Below are 16,921 nucleotides of genomic sequence, written 5' to 3' on the forward strand. Positions count from 1 at the left end.
TGGTGTGGTTTGGTACCGTATGGATGTACTTGTACGGTATTGTACCGTTTTGGTGTGGTTTGGTACCGTATGGATGTACTGGTACGGTATAGCACCGTTTTGGTGCGGTTTGGTATCGTATGGACGTACTCGTACGGTATTGTACCGTTTTGGTGTGGTTTGGTACCGTAACGAAGTACTCGTACGGTATTGTACCCTTTTGTTGTGGTTTGGAACCGTAACACAGTACTCGTAAGGTATTGCACCGTTTTGGTGTGGTTTGGTACCGTATGGATGTTCTCGTACGGTATTGCACCGTTTTGGTGTGGTTTGGTACCGTATGGATATACTGGTACGGTATAGCACCGTTTTGGTGTGGTTTGGTACCCTATGGATGTACTCGTACGGTATTGTACCGTTTTGGTGTGGTTTGGTACCGTAACGAAGTACTCGTACGGTGTTGTACCCTTTTGGTGTGGTTTGGAACCGTAACAAAGTACTCGTAAGGTATTGCACCGTTTTGGTGTGCTTTGGTACCGTATGGATGTTCTCGTACGGTATTGCACCGTTTTGGTGTGGTTTGGTACCGTATGGATGTACTCGTACCGTTTTGCACCGTTTTGGTGTGGTTTGGTACCGTATGGATGTACTCGTACGGTATTGTACCGTTTTGGTGTGGTTTGGTACCGTATGGATGTACTCGTACGGTATTGTACCGTTTTGGTGTGGTTTGGTACCGTAACGAAGTACTCGTACGGTATTGTACCCTTTTGGTGTGGTTTGGAACTGTAACGAAGTACTCGTAAGGTATTGCACCGTTTTGGTGTGGTTTGGTTGCCTATGGATGTTCTCGTACGGATGTTCTCGTACGGTATTGCACCGTTTTGGTGTGGTTTGGTACCGTATGGATGTACTGGTACGGTATAGCACCGTTTTGGTGTGGTTTGGTATCGTATGGATGTACTCGTACGGTATTGTACCATTTTGGTGTGGTTTGGTACCGTAACGAAGTACTCGTATGGTATTGTACTCTTTTGCTGTGGTTTGGAAACGTAATAAAATACTCGTAAGGTATTGCACCGTTTTGGTGTGGTTTGGTACCGTATGGATGTTCTCGTACGGTATTGCATCGTTTTGGTGTGGTTTGGTACCGTATGGATGTACTCGTACCGTTTTGCACCATTTTGGTGTGGTTTGGTACCGTATGGATGTACTCGTACGGTATTGTACCGTTTTGGTGTGGTTTGGTACCGTATGGATGTACTCGTACGGTATTGCACCGTTTTCGCGTGGTTTGGTACCGTAACGAAGTACTCGTACGGTATTGTACCGTTTTGGTGTGGTTTGGTACCGTATGGATGTACTCGTACGGTAATGTACCGTTTTTGTGTGGTTTGGTACCGTAACGAAGTACTCTTACGGTTTGGCACCGTTTTGGTGTGGTTTGGTACCGTATGGATGTACTCGTACGGTATTGCACCGTTTTGGTGTGGTTTGGTACCGTATGGATGTACTCGTACGGTATTGCACCGTTTTGGTGTGGTTTGGTACAGTATGGACGTACTCGTATGGTATTACACCGTTTTGGTGTGGTTTGGTACCGTATGGATGTACTCGTACAGTATTGGACCGTTTTGGTGTGGTTTGGTACCTTATGTATGTACTCGTATGGTATTGTACCACTTTGGTGTGATTTGGTACCGTATGGATGTACTGGTACGGTATTGCACCGTTTTGGTGTGGTTTGGTACCGTATGGATGTACTCGTACCGTATTGCACCGTTTTGGTGTGGTTTGGCACAGTATGCACGTACTCGTATGGTATTACACCGTTTTGGTGTGGTTTGGTACCGTATGGATGTACTCGTACAGTATTGGACCGTTTTGGTGTGGTTTGGTACCGTATGGATGTACTCGTACGGTATTGTACCGTTTTGGTGTGGTTTGGTACCGTAACGAAGTACTCGTACGGTATTGTACCCTTTTGGTGTGGTTTGGAACTGTAACGAAGTACTCGTAAGGTATTGCACCGTTTTGGTGTGGTTTGGTTGCGTATGGATGTTCTCGTACGGTATTGCACCGTTTTGGTGTGGTTTGGTACCATATGGATGTACTCGTACGGTATTGTACCGTTTTGGTGTGGTTTGGTACCGTAACAAAGTACTCGTACGGTGTTGTACCCTTTTGGTGTGGTTTGGAACCGTAACAAAGTACTCGTAAGGTATTGCACCGTTTTGGTGTGCTTTGGTACCGTATGGATGTTCTCGTACGGTATTGCACCGTTTTGGTGTGGTTTGGTACCGTATGGATGTACTCGTACCGTTTTGCACCGTTTTGGTGTGGTTTGGTACCGTATGGATGTACTCGTACGGTATTGTACCGTTTTGGTGTGGTTTGGTACCGTAACGAAGTACTCGTACGGTATTGTACCCTTTTGGTGTGGTTTGGAACTGTAACGAAGTACTCGTAAGGTATTGCACCGTTTTGGTGTGGTTTGGTTGCGTATGGATGTTCTCGTACGGTATTGCACCGTTTTGGTGTGGTTTGGTACCGTATGGATGTACTGGTACGGTATAGCACCGTTTTGGTGTGGTTTGGTACCGTATGGATGTACTCGTACAGTATTGGACCGTTTTGGTGTGGTTTGGTACCTTATGCATGTACTCGTACGGTATTGTACCATTTTGGTGCGGTTTGGTATCATATGGACGTACTCGTACGGTATTGTACCGTGTTGGTGTTGTTTGGTACCGTAACGAAGTACTCGTACGGTATTGTACCCTTTTGTTGTGGTTTGGAACCGTAACACAGTACTCGTAAGGTATTGCACCGTTTTGGTGTGGTTTGGTACCGTATGGATGTTCTCGGACGGTATTGCACCGTTTTGGTGTGGTTTGGTACCGTATGGATGTACTCGTACGGTATTGGACCATTTTGGTGTGGTTTGGTACCGTATGGATGTACTCGTACGGTTTTGCACCGTTTTGGTGTGGTTTGGTACCGTATGAATGTACTCGTACGGTATTGCACCGTTTTGGTGTGGTTTGGTACCGTATGGTTGTACTCGTACGGTATTGCACACATTTTGTGTGGTTTGGTACCGTAACGAAGTACTTGTACGGTATTGTACCATTTTGGTGTGGTTTGGTACCGTAACGAAGTACTCGTACGGTATTGCACCATTTTGGTTTTGTTTGGTACCGTATGGATGTACTCGTACGGTATTGCACCGTTTTGGTGTGGTTTGGTACCGTCTGGATGTACTCGTACGGTTTGGCACCGTTTTGGAGTGGTTTGGTACCGTATGGATGTACTCGTACGGTATTGTACCGTTTTTGTGTGGTTTGGTACCGTAACGAAGTACTCGTACGGTTATGCACCGTTTTGGTGTGGTTTGGTACCGTATGGATGTACTCGTACGGTATTGCACCATTTTGGTGTGGTTTGGTACCGTATGGATGTACTCGTACGGTTTTGCACCGTTTTGGTGTGGTTTGGTACCTTATGGATGTACTCGTACGGTATTGCACCGTTTTGGTGTGGTTTTGTACTGTAACGAAGTACTCTTACGGCATTGTACTGTTTTGGTGTGGTTTGGTACCGTAATGAAGTACTCGTACGGTATTGCACCGTTTTGGTGTGGTTTGGTACCGTATGGATGTACTCGTATGATAATTCACCGTTTTGCTGTGGTTTGGTACCGTAACGAAGTACTCGTAAGGTATTGTACCGTTTTGGTGTGGTTTGGTACCGTAACGAAGTACTCGTACAGTATTGCACCGTTTTGGTGTGGTTTGGTACCGTATGGATGTACTCGTACGGTATTGTACCATTTTGGTGTGGTTTGGTACCGTATGGATGTACTCGTACGGTTTTGCACCGTCTTGGTGTGGTTTGGTACCGTATGGATGTACTCGTACGGTATTGCACCATTTTGGTGTGGTTTGGTACCGTATGGATGTACTCGTACGGTATTGCACCGTTTTTGTGTGGTTTGGTACCGTAACGAAGTACTCGTACGGTATTGTACCATTTTGGTGTGGTTTGGTATCGTAACGAAGTACTCGTACGGTATTGCACCGTTTTGGTGTGGTTTGGTACCGTATGGATGTACTCGTACGGTATTGCACCGTTTCGGTGTGGTTTGGTACCGTCTGGATGTACTCGTACGGTTTGGCACCGTTTTGGAGTGGTTTGGTACCGTATGGATGTACTCGTACGGTATTGTACCGTTTTTGTGTGGTTTGGTACCGTAACGAAGTACTCGTACAGTTATGCCCCGTTTTGGTGTGGTTTGGTACTGTATGGATGTACTCGTACGGTATTGCACCGTTTTGGTGTGGTTTGGTACCGTATGGATGTACTCGTACGGTATTGCACCGTTTTGGTGTGGTTTGGTACCGTATGGATGTACTCGTATGGTTTTGCACCGTTTTGGTGTGGTTTAATACCTTATGGATGTACTCGTACGGTATAGCACCGTTTTGGTGTGGTTTGGTACCGGAACGAAGTACTCGTACGGCATTGTACTGTTTTGGTGTGGTTTGGTACCGTAACGAAGTACTCGTACGGTATTGCACCGTTTTGGTGTGGTTTGGTACCGTATGGATGTACTCGTATGGTGATTCACCGTTTTGGTGTGGTTTGGTACCGTAACGAAGCACTCGTAAGGTATTGTACCGTCACTACAAGAAAAATCGCATTTTACAGCGTTTGAAAAACGCTATTAAATGATATATACAGGGTTTTTTCAAACGATGTATTAGCCGACGTTGTTAAAAATCTTAGACATAAGACAGCGGTTTTGAAACGCTATAGAAGATAAAATTTCTACAATGTTTTTAAAACGCTATAGAATAGAAAATTTTTACAGCGTTTTAAAAACGCTATAGAAGATAAAATTTCTACAGCGTTTTAAAAACGCTATATTAGCTAATTTTTTGCATTTTTTTTAAAATTCTATAAATACCAATATATTAGCATTTTCAAATAAAATCATGGAAATTTAATTTAAGAAACAAAAATGATTTATTCCATTCAACACCAACTATATCCAAATGTCAATATACAATAAACAATTCAACCATTGAATAAAGATTCATTACATTAGCTTGGGAAACAATTTTCCAACAAAAACTACATAAAAGAGCCCAACTAATTAGACTCATTGAAAAATAACTAATGTAATTCTACTTTCCTGAAAATTTAATCATGCACTAGGCCAACCAACTAGGCCAACCATCTAATTCCGCAAATTTGTTTGACTAGAGTTCGCTGACTTCCCACCTCACGCTTAATTGCACCTACAGCTCCGGGAAGCCAAGAATCACCAGGACAGGATTTGAAGCTGAGAAATAGACTCCAGGCAAAGTTGCCTGGGTCCCAGCAATTGAGTTGCTGCTAGAGCTTGATGTGAGATGCCCATGAGCATCTCCTGTCACAAAGTCAATGGGAGGTTTTTCCATCATGCTGACCGGATGTGGAGGTGGTGGTGGACCGTTCAACTTACTCATGTCAGTCGATGAGCCCTCTCCAGGCTGGTTGTCCAAACTTACTGGAGACAAATGAGCACGTACAACACCCATACTCCCAGGAGCCACATCAAGGGGGCCATTGGTTATGACCGATTGAGGGCTGCAAAACAGTAGAGTATAAGGATAGTACGATCCGTAACCCATGCAATTCTATAACCAATTTCAAAGACTGATGAGGGGTCAAAAAGACTCATGGTATAACTTCTTCTTTTTACTTGTCTGTTAGGTCAAAGGAAAATCTAAAATAAACATCAATGAAACTTTAATTGCAGAGAGTAGCACCTCGTGGAAGGAAGGACTTCTTTATTTTTTGACTCCTGAGAGGTGGGCAAGGACGAGAGCCCAACACCCTTGTCTGGAACTTGATTGACTCCATTTTCCTTTTCAGAAGGATGTTTTCTGCCACCACTACCATCTGAAGAGGGATTCAATGAGAAACAAAATAGCTGACATGTGCATGAGACAACTAACAACTATGAGGAACATTGACATCCACACCAAGCAAACAAATGCAGGATTTATTCTTGTGCATCTGCCAGAAAGTATACTCGATATCCATTTGTTGCCACTGCAATTAACCAGCCAAAAGAAATAATCCATAAGGGAAAAGAATAAGCAAATGAATACGTAAATAGGTGAACGACACTTCCAATTTTTATATGCGTAAATCAGAGGAGAATTAGAACATGACCTCAATCAAAACTTCTAATGTCCAGATATATCTGCTAAATGATTAGCCCCATTGAAATTATTAACTTAACTGAAGCAGCAAGTTTATTCACTTATTAGAACTTTTCTTCATACTCTTAATTCTTAAAACTTGTCTACAAACTTCCATACGTTGAGTTACACCAATTGCCATTCTTAAACTTGTCCTCCAACTTTTGCAGAGAGTTGACATTCAACCAAAGCAAAAGTAAAAAACTTCTGTAGTGAGTTTATGTTCAAAAGCAAAAAACAATAGAACTTCTGCGGTGACCAACTGCTGTGATGGCCTTCAAGAATTCTGAACTGAAGTCAGTTATCAATAAGCTCTTTTATTTCATCTAAACTATATGTGTACAGCACTAATCGAGAGAACGTGATACGATTTGTTGGAGTTTGTCCCACATCGATTAATTATCTCCTCCAAAGCTAGTGTATATATAAGCCCAACCCCTCACTAGATTAACTGAAAAGAGAATATAATCTGGACTTTGGTCATTCAAACAGCTTGATACCAGTGAAAGGCATAAAAACTAGCATAGCTAACTTTGCCATGATGGCTACATTTGTAATTCTACAACTCACTTAGGTAGGGTCTATGTTTAACATGTATTTACACTGAGTGCCCTAGCTTTTAGTGTGGGGAAGAGGAATGGAGAGAGAGAGAGAGAGTGTGTGTGTGTGTGTGTTTTGAAACGAGAAGATGCAGAGTGGGGAAGAGGAATGGAGAGAGAGATACTAGTAAAAGGAGTAGAGATGTGAGAGTGGTGCACACCTTAGTGCCCTAGCTTTCCTTTTGTCCTCTTCCTGTGCATTTGCCTTGGGGACTGCTCCAAACCTGGAAAGCTTAGCTTTCTTCTTTGCCTCCTCACCAGCAGTCACAGACTGTGCAAGTCCAAACCTGAAACACATAAAGCAGTATAAAAAAAACAGCTGAAAAGCGTAATAAATACATCAAAAGAAAAGACAAAAAAAGAAGATTGTCCTCTGTAATGAAACTACAAGGAATTGCATAACCAAACCTCTCTGCTCTAGCCTTTCTCTTGTGCTCCTCTGATTGCTTCAATGTATCCGATCCTTGTACGGCAGAAATGGTTCCAAACCTGCAAATACATCAGATCATTAGTAAATTGAAATGTAAACTTTTAAACTAACTAAAGTGTGTTACAATTAACAGCTCAGCTCTGATGCTCAGTGTCCACATTACTTGCCACGCCCCTCTTCCACTAAGAAATATCCTTGCACTTAAACTTCAACCCCAAAATACTAAATTCCAACAGTTTTTTGACAAGGCTCAAGGCCACCCATAGGCCATACTTCTCAACCCTCAAGAATGAATTCCTTCTAATTGACAAACATTACGTTAATTTTTTCCCAATAAGTGAGACTTATATAAATATCAAAATAGCTAGAAAGGCAGAAGCCATACAACCTTGTAAACAAAACCTGAGTATATGAAACCAAAAGCAACTATACTAGAGCCCATAAAAATTGACAGGGATGTACAAATTTCCCCAAAATTCTATAAAAGAGTCCAAAACAAATGGACAATCATCTCTAAACACCACACCACCACCACCATTCCTTTCAAATTAGTTTTGCTTTTTTATCGGCCTCCTTTCAAATTAGTTAAAGAGCTTTCGATCCCTTTAAAAGATCTACATGATCCTTCCACTCCAAAATGCACCACAAAATACATAGAGGACCTGTGTACCACTCCTTCCTCTTGCTTTTCCCACGAAAATGGACACACCCCATTCCAAGTGTCGCAAGGGGCCTTCACCAAGTTAGGCATCTCTCTACTTGAATCAAATCCTAAAGACATATGGATAAAATAAATCCCGAATCTCCTATCCAAAAGGCAACAGTTGCAAACAAGCTGAGAATGTGTATGTAAGTCAATTATAGCTGCAAAAAAGCCAAGCTGAGCTTCCCCGTGTATGAGCTCGGCTCGTTCAAAACTAGTCAAGCTCGAGCTCGAATCGAGCCCAAATAATCGAGCTTAAGCTTGGCTCGTATTATCAAATATCAAGGTGTTTGAGCTTGGTTGATTACCACACGAGCCGAGCATGCCAAGCTGAGCCGCTACAAACGATCCAAGCATTTATAATCAAGCCTCTCAAGCTCGGCTCGTTTACTAACCAAGCCTAAAACTCGAACTTGGCTCGTTTACTGAACAAGCTTAAAACTCGAGCTCAACTTAGTTACTAACAACTTGAACGAGCCAATTTCATAACAAGTCGAGCTGCTCGCGAATAGCTCGATTTGTGTTGCAGCCCTACTGCCCTAGTCAATACCAACACATGTAGACAGTTAGTGCGTAATTGAAATCAATTTCAACGACACAAACAATCACAAACCCTGGGCTAATCTCATAAGAGTGACGGCCTAACAAAAAAGCAAGAAAGAGTCACAAAACTACCTAACCCTAGTAAAAGCGAAATAGATAATTGAAGAAATTTAAAAAAAGCGAAATAGATAATTGAAGAAATTTTAAAAAAAAAAACGAAAAAGCTGAAAAGAAACTACCTTTCAGCTCGAGAATTTCGCTTCTCTTCCTCGGACAGCTGAACTGGCATCCCGAACCGCTCGGCTCGTCGAATCTTCTTCTGGACGGAAGAAACGGCGTCGTACTTCTGCGCTTCGTTGGTTTCCTCACGGCCGAGGGCTTCGATTCATCGCCACCGTCCTTGTCTGCGGGTAGAGGATCAGAGGACGGGGGCGGCTGTGGCTGGTCGGGGGTTCTTCTAGGTTTTCATCTTTCACAGTGGTTGATGAGAGAGAGAGAAGGGGGAGCAGAGAAGTGGGTCTAATAAATTGGGTGGAACGCTATAGTAGAATTAATGAAACCCTGTAGTTTCACTTCTGCTTCTCTCCGTGTCTTTCAAGTTCAGGAACGCTATTACTGTCCCTCTCCAATAACATTTATAAAAAAACGCTGTTAAATTATGCTATGAAAACCTCTATTTGTTATAGTGCGTTTTGGTGTGGTTTGGTACCGTAACGAAGTACTCGTACAGTATTGCACCGTTTTGGTGTGGTTTGGTACCGTATGGATGTACTCGTACGGTATTGCACCGTTTTGCTGTGGTTTGGTACCTTATGGATGTACTCGTACGGTATTGCACCGTTTTTGTGTGGTTTGGTACCGTAACGAAGTACTCGTACGGTATTGTACCATTTTGGTGTGGTTTGGTACCGTAACGAAGTACTCGTACGGTATTGCACCGTTTTGGTGTGGTTTGGTACCGTATGGATGTACTCGTACGGTATTGCACCGTTTTGGTGTGGTTTGGTACCGTATGGATGTACTCGTACCGTTTTGCACCGTTTTGGTGTGGTTTGGTACCGTATGGATGTACTCGTACGGTATTGTACCGTTTTGGTGTGGTTTGGTACCGTATGGATGTACTCGTACGGTTTTGCACCGTTTTGGTGTGGTTTGGTACCGTATGGATGTACTCGTACGGTATTGCACCGTTTTGGTGTGGTTTGGTACCGTATGGATGTACTCGTACGGTATTGCACCGTTTTTGTGTGGTTTCGTACCGTAACGAAGTACTCGTACGGTATTGTACCATTTTGGTGTGGTTTGGTACCGTAACGAAGTACTCGTACGGTATTGCACCGTTTTGGTGTGGTTTGGTACCGTATGGATGTACTCGTATGGTTTTGAACCGTTTTGGTGTGGTTTGGTACTTTATGGATGTACTCGTACGGTATTGCATCGTTTTGGTGTGGTTTGGTACCGTAACGAAGTACTCGTACGGCATTGTACTATTTTGGTGTGGTTTGGTACCGTAACGAAGTACTCGTACGGTATTGCACCGTTTTGGTGTGGTTTGGTACCGTATGGATGTACTCGTACCGTTTGCACCGTTTTGGTGTGGTTTGGTACCATATGGATGTACTCGTATGGTTTTGCACCGTTTTGGTGTGGTTTGGTACCTTGTGGATGTACTCGTACGGTATTGCACCGTTTTGGTGTGGTTTGGTACCGTAACGAAGTACTCGTACGGCATTGTACTGTTTTGGTGTTGTTTGGTACCGTAACGATGTACTCGTACGGTATTGCACCGTTTTGGTGTGGTTTGGTACCGTATGGATGTACTCGTATGGTAATTCACCGATTTGGTGTGGTTTGGTACCGTAACGAAGTACTCGTAAGGTATTGTACCGTTTTGGTGTGGTGTGGTACCGTAACGAAGTACTCGTACAGTATTGCACTGTTTTGCTGTGGTTTGGTACCGTATGGATGTACTCGTACGGTATTGCACCGTTCTGGTGTGGTTTGGTACCGTATGGATGTGCTCGGACGGTAATGCACCGTTTTGGTGTGGTTTGGTACCGTATGGATGTATTCGTACGGTATTGTACCGTTTTTGTGTGGTTTGGTACCGTATAGATGTACTGGTACGGTATTGCACCGTTTTGGTGTGGTTTGGTACCGTATGGATGTACTCGTACGGTATTGTACCATTTTGGTGTGGTTTGGTACCGTAACGAAGTACTCGTACGGTATTGTACCCTTTTGGGGTGGTTTGGAACCGTAACAAAGTACTCGTAAGGTATTGCTCCGTTTTGGTGTGGTTTGGTACCGTATGGATGCTCTCGTACGGTATTGCACCGTTTTTGGTGTGGTTTGGTACCGTATGGATGTACTGGTACGGTATAGCACCGTTTTGGTGTGGTTTGGTACCGTATGGATGTACTGGTACGGTATTGTACCGTTTTGGTGTGGTTTGGTACCGTAATGAAGTACTCGTACGGTATTGTACCCTTTTGGTGTGGTTTGGAACCGTAACAAAGTACTCGTACGGTATTGCACCGTTTTGGTGTGGTTTGGTACCGTATGGATGTACTCGTACCGTTTTGCACCGTTTTGGTGTCGTTTGGTACCGTATGGATGAACTCGAACTGTTTTGCACCGTTTTGGTGTGGTTTGGTACCGTATGGATGTACTCGTACGGTATTGTACCGTTTTGGTGTGGTTTGGTACCGTATGGATGTACTCGTACGGTTTTGCACCGTTTTGGTGTGGTTTGGTACCGTATGGATGTACTCGTACGGTAGTGCACCGTTTTGGTGTGGTTTGGTACCGTATGGATGTACTCGTACGGTATTGCACCGTTTTTGTGTGGTTTGGTACCGTAACGAAGTACTCGCACGGTATTGTACCATTTTGGTGTGGTTTGGTACCATAACGAAGTACTCGTACGGTATTGCACCGTTTTGGTGTGGTTTGGTACGGTATGGATGTACTCGTACGGTATTGCACCGTTTTGGTGTGGTTTGGTACCGTCTGGATGTACTCGTACGGTTTGGCACCGTTTTGGAGTGGTTTCGTACCGTATGGATGTACTCGTACGGTATTGTACCGTTTTGGTGTGGTTTGGTACCGTAACGAAGTACTCGTAAGGTATTGTACCGTTTTGGTGTGGTTTGGTACCGTAACGAAGTACTCGTACAGTTATGCACCGTTTTCGTGTGGTTTGGTACCGTATGGATGTACTCGTACGGTATTGCACCGTTTTGGTGTGGTTTGGTACCGTATGGATGTACTCGTACGGTATTGTACCATTTTGGTGTGGTTTGGTACCGTAACGAAGTACTCGTACGGTATTGTACCCTTTTGGGGAGGTTTGGAACCGTAACAAAGTACTCGTAAGGTATTGCACCGTTTTGGTGTGGTTTGGTACCGTATGGATGTTCTCGTACGGTATTGCACCGTTTTTGGTGTGGTTTGGTACCGTATGGATGTACTGGTACGGTATAGCACCGTTTTGGTGTGGTTTGGTACCGTATGGATGTACTGGTACGGTATTGTACCATTTTGGTGTGGTTTGGTACCGTAATGAAGTACTCGTACGGTATTGTACCCTTTTGGTGTGGTTTGGAACCGTAACAAAGTACTCGTACGGTATTGCACCGTTTTGGTGTGGTTTGGTACCGTAGGGATGTTCTCGTACGGTATTGCACCGTTTTGTTGTGGTTTGGTACCGTATGGATGTACTCGTACCGTTTTGCACCGTTTTGGTGTGGTTTGGTACCGTATGGATGTACTCGTACGGTATTGTACCGTTTTGGTGTGGTTTGGTACCGTATGGATGTACTCGTACGGTTTTGCACCGTTTTGGTGTGGTTTGGTACCGTATGGATGTACTCGTACGGTATTGCACCGTTTTGGTGTGGTTTGGTACCGTATGGATGTACTCGAACGGTATTGCACCGTTTTTGTGTGGTTTGGTACCGTAACGAAGTACTCGTACGGTATTGTACCATTTTGGTGTGGTTTGGTACCGTAACGATGTAATCGTACGGTATTGCACCGTTTTGGTGTGGTTTGGTACCGTATGGATGTACTCGTACGGTATTGCACCATTTTGGTGTGGTTTGGTACCGTATGGATGTACTCGTACGGTATTGGACCGTTTTGGTGTGGTTTGGTACCGTATGGATGTACTCGTACGGTTTTGCACCGTTTTGGTGTGGTTTGGTACCGTATGGATGTACTCGTACGGTAGTGCACCGTTTTGGTGTGGTTTGGTACCGTATGGATGTACTCGTACGGTATTGCACCGTTTTTGTGTGGTTTGGTACCGTAACGAAGTACTCGCACGGTATTGTACCATTTTGGTGTGGTTTGGTACCATAACGAAGTACTCGTACGGTATTGCACCGTTTTGGTGTGGTTTGGTACGGTATGGATGTACTCGTACGGTATTGCACCGTTTTGGTGTGGTTTGGTACCGTCTGGATGTACTCGTACGGTTTGGCACCGTTTTGGAGTGGTTTCGTACCGTATGGATGTACTCGTACGGTATTGTACCGTTTTGGTGTGGTTTGGTACCGTAACGAAGTACTCGTAAGGTATTGTACCGTTTTGGTGTGGTTTGGTACCGTAACGAAGTACTCGTACAGTTATGCACCGTTTTCGTGTGGTTTGGTACCGTATGGATGTACTCGTACGGTATTGCACCGTTTTGGTGTGGTTTGGTACCGTATGGATGTACTCGTACGGTATTGTACCATTTTGGTGTGGTTTGGTACCGTAACGAAGTACTCGTACGGTATTGTACCCTTTTGGGGAGGTTTGGAACCGTAACAAAGTACTCGTAAGGTATTGCACCGTTTTGGTGTGGTTTGGTACCGTATGGATGTTCTCGTACGGTATTGCACCGTTTTTGGTGTGGTTTGGTACCGTATGGATGTACTGGTACGGTATAGCACCGTTTTGGTGTGGTTTGGTACCGTATGGATGTACTGGTACGGTATTGTACCATTTTGGTGTGGTTTGGTACCGTAATGAAGTACTCGTACGGTATTGTACCCTTTTGGTGTGGTTTGGAACCGTAACAAAGTACTCGTACGGTATTGCACCGTTTTGGTGTGGTTTGGTACCGTAGGGATGTTCTCGTACGGTATTGCACCGTTTTGTTGTGGTTTGGTACCGTATGGATGTACTCGTACCGTTTTGCACCGTTTTGGTGTGGTTTGGTACCGTATGGATGTACTCGTACGGTATTGTACCGTTTTGGTGTGGTTTGGTACCGTATGGATGTACTCGTACGGTTTTGCACCGTTTTGGTGTGGTTTGGTACCGTATGGATGTACTCGTACGGTATTGCACCGTTTTGGTGTGGTTTGGTACCGTATGGATGTACTCGAACGGTATTGCACCGTTTTTGTGTGGTTTGGTACCGTAACGAAGTACTCGTACGGTATTGTACCATTTTGGTGTGGTTTGGTACCGTAACGATGTACTCGTACGGTATTGCACCGTTTTGGTGTGGTTTGGTACCGTATGGATGTACTCGTACGGTATTGCACCATTTTGGTGTGGTTTGGTACCGTCTGGATGTACTCGTACGGTTTGGCACCGTTTTGGTGTGGTTTCGTACCGTATGGATGTACTCGTACGGTATTGTACCGTTTTTGTGTCGTTTGGTACCGTAACGAAGTACTCGTACAGTTATGCACCGTTTTGGTGTGGTTTGGTACCGTATGGATGTACTCGTACGGTATTGCACCATTTTGGTGTGGTTTGGTACCGTATGGATGTACTCGTACGGTATTGTACCATTTTGGTGTGGTTTGGTACCGTAACGAAGTACTCGTACGGTATTGTACCCTTTTGGGGAGGTTTGGAACCGTAACAAAGTACTCGTAAGGTATTGCACCGTTTTGGTGTGGTTTGGTACCGTATGGATGTTCTCGTACGGTATTGCACCGTTTTTGGTGTGGTTTGGTACCGTATGGATGTACTGGTACGGTATAGCACCGTTTTGGTGTGGTTTGGTACCGTATGGATGTACTGGTACGGTATTGTACCGTTTTGATGTGGTTTGGTACCGTAATGAAGTACTCGTACGGTATTGTACCCTTTTGGTGTGGTTTGGAACCGTAACAAAGTACTCGTACGGTATTGCACCGTTTTGGTGTGGTTTGGTACCGTAGGGATGTTCTCGTACGGTATTGCACCGTTTTGGTGTGGTTTGGTACCGTATGGATGTACTCGTACCGTTTTGCACCGTTTTGGTGTGGTTTGGTACCGTATGGATGTACTCGTACGGTATTGTACCGTTTTGGTGCGGTTTGGTACCGTATGGATGTACTCGTACGGTTTTGCACCGTTTTGGTGTGGTTTGGTACCGTATGGATGTACTCGTACGGTATTGCACCGTTTTGGTGTGGTTTGGTACCGTATGGATGTACTCGAACGGTATTGCACCGTTTTTGTGTGGTTTGGTACCGTAACGAAGTACTCGTACGGTATTTTACCCTTTTGGTGTGGTTTGGTACCGTAACGAAGTACTCGTACGGTATTGCACCGTTTTGGTGTGGTTTGGTACCGTATGGATGTACTCGTATGGTATTGCACCATTTTGGTGTGGTTTGGTACCGTCTGGATGTACTCGTACGGTTTGGCACCGTTTTGGAGTGGCTTCGTACCGTATGGATGTACTCGTACGGTATTGTACCGTTTTTGTGTCGTTTGGTACCGTAACGAAGTACTCGTACACTTATGCACCGTTTTGGTGTGGTTTGGTACCGTATGGATGTACTCGTACGGTATTGCACCGTTTTTGTGTGGTTTGGTTCCGTATGGATGTACTCGTACGGTATTGCACCGTTTTTGTGTGGATTCGTACCGTAAGGAAGTACTCGTACGGTATTGTACCGTTTTGGTGTGGTTTGGTACCGTAACGAAGTACTCGTACGGTATTGCACCGTTTTGGTGTGGTTTGGTACCGTATGGATGTACTCGTACGGTATTGCACCGTTTTTGTGTGGTTTGGTACCGTAACGAAGTACTCGTACGGTATTGTACAATTTTGGTGTGGTTTGGTACCGTAAAGAAGTACTCGTATGGTATTGCACCGTTTTGGTTTGGTTTGGTACCGTATGGATGTACTCGTACGGTATTGCACCGTTTTGGTGTGGTTTGGTACCGTATGGATGTACTCGAACGGTATTGCACCGTTTTTGTGTGGTTTGGTACCGTAACGAAGTACTCGTACGGTATTGTACCCTTTTGGTGTGGTTTGGTACCGTAACGAAGTACTCGTACGGTATTGCACCGTTTTGGTGTGGTTTGGTACCGTATGGATGTACTCGTATGGTATTGCACCATTTTGGTGTGGTTTGGTACCGTCTGGATGTACTCGTACGGTTTGGCACCGTTTTAGAGTGGCTTCGTACCGTATGGATGTACTCGTAAGGTATTGTACCGTTTTTGTGTCGTTTGGTACCGTAACGAAGTACTCGTACACTTACGCACCGTTTTGGTGTGGTTTGGTACCGTATGGATGTACTCGTACGGTATTGCACCGTTTTGGTGTGGTTTGGTTCCGTATGGATGTACTGGTACGGTATTGCACCGTTTTTGTGTGGATTCGTACCGTAACGAAGTACTCGTACGGTATTGTACCGTTTTGGTGTGGTTTGGTACCGTAACGAAGTACTCGTACGGTATTGCACCGTTTTGGTGTGGTTTGGTACCGTATGGATGTACTCGTACGGTATTGCACCGTTTTTGTGTGGTTTGGTACCGTAACGAAGTACTCGTACGGTATTGTACCATTTTGGTGTGGTTTGGTACCGTAAAGAAGTACTCGTATGGTATTGCACCGTTTTGGTGTGGTTTGGTGCCGTATGGATGTACTCGTACGGTATTGCACCGTTTTGGTGTGGTTTGGTACCGTATGGATGTACTCGTACGGTTCTGCACCATTTTGGTGTGGTTTGGTACCTTATGGATGTACTCGTACGCTATTGCACCGTTTTGGTGTGGTTTGGTACCGTAACGAATTACTCGTACGACATTGTACAGTTTTGGTGTGGTTTGGTACCGTAACGAAGTACTCGTATGGTATTGCACCGTTTTGCTCTGGTTTGGTACCGTATGGATGTACTCGTACGGTATTGCACCGTTTTGGCGTGGTTTGGTACCATAACGAAGTACTCGTAAGGTATAGTACTGTTTTGGTGTGGTTTGGTACCGTAATGAAGTACTCGTACTGTATTGCACCGTTTTGGTGTGGTTTGGTACCGAATGCATGTACTCGTACTGTTTTGCACCATTTTGGTGTGGTTTGGTACCTTATGGATGTACTCGTACGGTATTGCACCGTTTTTGTGTGGTTTGGTACCGAATGGATGTACTCGTACAGTATTGCACCGTTTTGGTGTGATTTGGTACC

The 16,921-nt window shown here is 44.4% G+C and overlaps 1 protein-coding gene and 1 pseudogene across 1 annotated transcript; both read right to left on the minus strand.

Annotated features, from left to right (window-relative positions):
* Positions 1 to 5,282: 5,282 nt before the first annotated feature.
* Positions 5,283 to 6,773, minus strand: LOC131328457 (uncharacterized). The gene is made up of 4 exons (XM_058361400.1): positions 6,724 to 6,773; positions 6,439 to 6,508; positions 5,796 to 5,986; positions 5,283 to 5,613 (listed from the first exon to the last, which is right to left on the minus strand). The coding sequence occupies exons 1-4, from the start codon at positions 6,771 to 6,773 to the stop codon at positions 5,283 to 5,285; spliced, it is 642 nt and encodes a 213-aa protein (XP_058217383.1).
* On the minus strand, positions 6,088 to 9,143 carry LOC131328458 (protein MODIFIER OF SNC1 11-like; annotated as a pseudogene).
* Between the last annotated feature and the right edge of the window lie 7,778 nt (positions 9,144 to 16,921).

Source organism: Rhododendron vialii, chromosome 6a, assembly GCF_030253575.1.
Source record: "Rhododendron vialii isolate Sample 1 chromosome 6a, ASM3025357v1".
Taxonomy (NCBI): domain Eukaryota; kingdom Viridiplantae; phylum Streptophyta; class Magnoliopsida; order Ericales; family Ericaceae; genus Rhododendron; species Rhododendron vialii.

What these genes read in the sequence shown, in the direction of transcription:
- LOC131328457 (XM_058361400.1), bottom strand. Translation starts at nt 6,773, where the DNA reads ATGGCAAAGTTAGCTATGCTAGTTTTTATGCCTTTCACTGGTATCAAG. An exon ending in CCTTTCACTGGTATCAAGCT is followed by an intron (nt 6,509 to 6,723) that starts GTTTGAATGACC and finishes GAATTCTTGAAG; the next exon opens with GCCATCACAGCAGTTGGTCA. An exon ending in GAAGTCCTTCCTTCCACGAG is followed by an intron (nt 5,614 to 5,795) that starts GTGCTACTCTCT and finishes ACTGTTTTGCAG; the next exon opens with CCCTCAATCGGTCATAACCA.